This window comes from Heliconius melpomene, chromosome 7, assembly GCF_056956725.1.
Source record: "Heliconius melpomene rosina isolate 202511_hmr_F chromosome 7, ASM5695672v1, whole genome shotgun sequence".
NCBI lineage: Eukaryota > Metazoa > Arthropoda > Insecta > Lepidoptera > Nymphalidae > Heliconius > Heliconius melpomene.
This window is the reverse complement of record NC_140395.1, coordinates 2,615,571-2,621,021: the sequence shown is the minus strand read 5'-3', so window position 1 is coordinate 2,621,021 and position 5,451 is coordinate 2,615,571. Positions and strand designations below refer to the sequence as shown.

At 33.4% G+C, this 5,451-nt stretch overlaps 1 protein-coding gene across 1 annotated transcript; it reads left to right on the top strand.

Annotated features, from left to right (window-relative positions):
* Nucleotides 1-528: 528 nt before the first annotated feature.
* LOC146537302 (uncharacterized) lies at nucleotides 529-1,326 on the top strand. Its single transcript, XM_085188177.1, has one exon. The coding sequence runs from the start codon at nucleotides 529-531 to the stop codon at nucleotides 1,324-1,326; it is 798 nt and encodes a 265-aa protein (XP_085044303.1).
* Nucleotides 1,327-5,451: the final 4,125 nt, after the last annotated feature.

The window sequence follows — 5,451 nt, the reverse complement described above, 5'->3', positions numbered from 1 at the left end:
AACTCCATTTTAACTCAAAAACCACTAAACGAAATTAGATGAAACTTTACAGTAATATAACTACTTTCATCTAAATACCACATATTTAAGCTTTAATTTTTGTAAAAGTTTTATACAAGTTAACTATTATATAAAAATACATTTATGTGGGCGTTTAGGTTGCTAGTTGAAAATAATTTAGTAAATCTGTCGAAAGTGACCTTGTTTCATACGATGAGCTGAAGAAGCTATACTATTTAATTGATAGGTGAACGTCACCTATGGGTTCCTTCCTCATTCATTTTCAAAAAAATATATATACAAAAATTTTCGTTATTAATCTTCGAAGTACAAGACAGTTGTTTATATTGATTTTTACAAAAAAGAAATGTTTGATATAAAATATCAGTACTTTTTAAATGTTCTATCAAATACTTTAATTTAAGTATCTGTTACACAAACAAACAATTGCGTCAAAATTTTTAACGTCACATCAAAAATCTAAAAATTTTAGTAAATAGTAATAATTAATATTAAAATTTTAGTGAAATGCAATCTTGTTTAAACAAAAATTTAGAAGACAACAAAGAAAATAATTTACGCGAAACACATCAAAATTATATTGAAGAACCTTTAAATAGTTCTGGTCGTGGTGATCTTTATATTATTGGGAGAATATGGATAGATATTCTAAAGGCAGGGTTAGTTGGTTCAAGGTTCAATCTAATCCCGATAGTGGAAGCTGCAGCTCCAGAACCACCTAAAAAGCCACCCCCAATGAAATACAGTGATCTACCCCTATATGAATGTCCACATTATGAATACAAAGATTTCGTTGAGAAAAATGAAAAATGTCCTGATGCAAACGTCAAATTGATACATAGATTTCTCCTCCCATATGTTAAGCACTGCAGAAAAGAAGTAAGTCATAATATGTGCAAAATAAAATGTACTATAAAAGGACATTGTAAAAATACTTGTAATAAAATTCGAGATGCTAAAAAGCAATTTAAGCAGAAAATGAGAGATCCTGACAATTTAGTTATGAGACAAGCTGTGGTAGCGACTAGTGGAGTTGCTGGTTACTTTCTTGGAGCCGGTGGAGGACTACCACGTCGTCTCTTCTTCACAACTCTTGGACTTCTAACAAGTGGTGCTGTGTGCTTTCCAAAGGAGACAGATGAAATATTTAGAAATGCGGTATACGTTGTAGGGAAGGCTTTTTTGGATGTTTATAACAAATTTTGTGGCAAGGAAGTAGCTTTGAGGGAACGTTTGCCCTGTAGAGACGAACTGCCTCCTCCACCACCTGTGAGGAAGCCAATCCAGTGTCCTGAAAAGAAATAAATATAGAAACAAATTAATATTTTAGTACTATTTTAATATTTTCTATATAAAATTTGTCATATTCTACAAGAATATTTCAAGTATGTAACAAAGATTTATAATACAGCATTAATTTATAGAGTTGAACAACTGAAGTCTTGCCTCTCTTTTTTATATATTTTTTAGTTTCAGGTATATAGCAAGGCAGGCAGAGTACCTGGGAATCTAGTGTTAAGACACTTCGTTCTTATTAAGACACTTCTATTACCCACTGTCCACCGATTTCTGAAGACGTTGAGTTGCGGAACTCAACGCTGCGCTCCACTTTATGTATAGTATAGATTATTTATTATATATAATAGGTAAATAGAAAATATCACATGGTAATAACTGATTTTAAACCGTATATAAAAGATAATGGATCCAATTTCGTCAGGACGGATGTGTGGATATTCTTTCTTTATAATTAGACTAGTCTAATAATACTAGTATTCGCTGTTTTGTCCACTATACGGTGGTTCGGACTATAATTGTGGGTTCGATTCCCACTCAGGACAATGAATTGTTGTCATTATCTCGTTCTAATAGCAAAACTAAGCGCTACTAAGTTTCCCCACTCAACATGCAAATTCTTAAAAAAATAATACAGAAAAACATGTCTGAATAATTTTCAAATAATATTAGGTGTAGGTTTTAATTCGTTTTCTAGTAAAATCTTTTATGCTGGTATCTATATATATAAAATCGAAAGGTCACTCACTCATCACGAAATCTCAGTAACTACATGTGCTAGGAATCTCAAATTTTGCATAGGAGTTACTTATAGGACGTAGGTGCTCGCTAAGACGGGAATTTGCCAAATTCAACTTCTAAGGGGTCGTTTTTGGGGTTGAAAGTTTGTATGAAACTTCGTTACTACAAATGCTAGGAGTCTCAAATTTTGCATGGACGTCACTTATAGGACGTAGGTACTCATGGAGACAGAAATTAATAATAACGTAGTTCACGCAGGCGAAGCCGCGGGCGGGCCGCTAGTAGTCAATAAAGTATATAGTAAAGTGGTCGATGCAGGTGACCTACAAAATTCTAATTCGACGCGTGCAGTGCGACAATTAGTTTACCTATAGCTGAGTGGCTTTTTGTTGACAGTGTATAGCGTTTAACTAATAGAGCTGTACAGGTTCCTTTTTTAACCGACTTCTGTAAGAAAAGGAGGTTCAATTCGTCTGTATTTTTTGTTTTTTTTTTATACTTTTTGCTTAACGAAGCTAGAAATAAGACAAAGCGTGGCGTTGAGCTTGTATATCTATTTTAATATTATAAAGGTAAAGAGTTTGTTTGAAATGCTTCTTTTCGGCGGAAAGTGGGAAACGGAGTGTCTTAACACTAGGTTCCCTCTGCCTTTGGTGATGTGTGCGGGATACAGCGTGAAGCTGATGAGTTTGTTTGGTTGGATACGCTAATCTCAGAAACTATTTGTTGGAATTGAGTATTATTATGTTTTTTCTTAGTTTCTCGCTATAGTTCTCTGTAGAAACGTATTGCATGTTAAAAGACGCAAATCTATGTCGCGCTTTTGCATATTTACCTTTACCTTTGTAATTTCTTATGATATTATTTAGAAGCCATTGTAGCGCAGTTTGATAGCGTTTTACTGCAAACAAGCGGTTGTGGGTTCAATTTCCATTCAGTGGAATAATCTATTTTCATTTTGTCGCTTCATCTTCACATTCTGGCGAGGTTTATAAATATAAATAGAAAGAATAATTTTACTTATTTTTAAAATTAGTAAATATTTTTTTTTAGTTTCCTTGTATTCAGATTTCTTAAAAATACCAACAAAAGGAAAACTTCCAGCGTTTTCGCGTGACAAACAGACAAACAGGTCTATTATCTTACATCTAGGTACAACTATAGAACAACTGTACAGATATCTTACGGCCATTTACAATATAGTGACCTCAAAAAAACATTCTATCTCTAGATTAAGAACCATGATAGCTTTGTGACGTCACTACAAAAAACACTGTGCTTTATGCAACTTAATTATATTTTCGACTTTATTGGAAAGTAATAGAGTCGATTTTTGATTGAAAAGTTGATAATTTTTTTTCCAAATCCAACGTTTATTACCGTCCAGTTTCATGGCAGCCTTTTAATACACAATTTACGTTTTCTTTTTTATAATTTCGAATTAATCGATTTTGGACTCTATTGCTTTTGTCTTAAGAACTGTACGTAGTTGGCCCATTTTGATAAGATTTTTGTTAAGTTGTTCACACTTAGTAGTTATATTTAAATTTATTACAACATGGTTACTTGTAAAATTTTAATTTCGAGAAATTGTTAGTTCGTGGGTAATTTCTGTTTAGACTTTAGCATAATGTATAATATTATGCCCATTTTTTTATTACCTTCACGCTTTATCCCGCATATAGAATGGTAGGCAGAGGTAACCCGGGAACCTAGTGTTAAGAGACTCCGTTCTTATTAAGACGCTTAGGTTCCCACTTTTCATCGAATTATGGAGGCACTGTGGAGAGTTTGGTGGAGGCACTCAACGCCGCGCTTAACCTCGTTACCAAAACGAAAAAATAATAATATTAAATATTTAATTTCTTCAAGTAGGAATCGAACCCTCAACCTATCGCGTTTATAGTCGTCGAAAAAATCTTTTTCCGTTCTATAGTCCACTTAGCAAAGAAGGTTATAGCGGTTCACGTTATCCCACATATAGCAGAGGGGGCAGAGGGAACCTGAGAACCTAGTATTAAAACACTTCCGTTCTTCATTTTCCGCTGGAATCTCCATCTCCATTGCGTGTTGAGTAGTGGAATTGAAATCCGAGTTTTGCCTGGTTACCAGAGTTTCTTAGAATGTGTCGCAAGAACAATACTCCAAGTTATTTCCTCGGACTATGCAGGCGCAGCCGTAAATAAAAAAAATAATATCTATAAAATTAAATGCAAATTTCTTATAAGCATATTGAAAGAAATGAACTCTAAGGATTTCCTGTTAATATTTTAAACGCCAGTTTTTGTTGCTAAAGTGTTTTATCGGTTTTTCAATTTAAAACCTAAAAATTTTGATTAAATAACTTTTTACCAAGCTCTAGTGGTTAGATGTTCAAGTAAGTATATCTAGTTAATAGTTTTTGTCTTCTAATATGTATCTATTTATATTTATAGCTGATCGCTATGGTCACTTCGCTTCTTGATTTCAGGTCACTTCGCTCGCTAAAACCTTTTAAAGGACAATACTTCGCTCACTCTATACAAATAAACTATTCACATTGCCCATATAAATAATAAAAATATATAATTTTGTTTAATAGAAATATGCTTTTTTCTGTGTAGAAATATGTTATTTCGAGAGAATACAAAAATAAACAAAACCAAAAAAATAAAAAACTCTCTCAGCCTTGTTCTTTTATGGTAGGGACATAAAATAATTGCAAATGTAATAATTTCTCAAGTAAGGTCCGATCCCACAACCATTACGTTCACAGTCAGGCACTATCACTGAGCGACGATAGTTTTATCTTATCTTTTTATTCCGCTCATAGCAGGCTAGGCAGAGGGAATCTTATTAAGAGACTCTCTTCCACATTAAGACTACATAAGACTTTAGTTCTCCACTTTCCAGAGAATTCTTCTTGAAATTCGTTGCGTGTTTAGTGACTGAAATCACGGCGTTGATTTTTGCCTTTATTATATTACCCCGAATGGGATTTGAATCCATAACCGTCGCGCTTACAGTCACACCGTACGTACTATAATTAACCAATATTATATAAATAAAGGTGTCTTAAGTTTCCTAATTAAACACCTAATATCTCTGAATCAGTAGATTTTTATGGTAAAACTTGGTATTATCGGTAATATAAAAAACGTCATGAATATGTATGTATACATACATAAAGTTTATGATGTCATTATAGTGCAGTTGGGATTGACTTTTTGAGATGGTTGTACTCGTATGTGGTAATTTTTTTTGGGGGGAATTCTTTTTTATAGTTGCACGCTTTATCACGCATAATTATGGCAGGATAGTCAGGGAACCAAATGTCCAGATACACCGTTTTCCGCCTTCCCCCTTAATTCGAGACAGCTGATTGTTGAAATTGAAGGCAAAATGCTTGCTACA

What these genes read in the sequence shown, in the direction of transcription:
- LOC146537302 (XM_085188177.1), top strand. Translation starts at nt 529, where the DNA reads ATGCAATCTTGTTTAAACAAAAATTTAGAAGACAACAAAGAAAATAAT.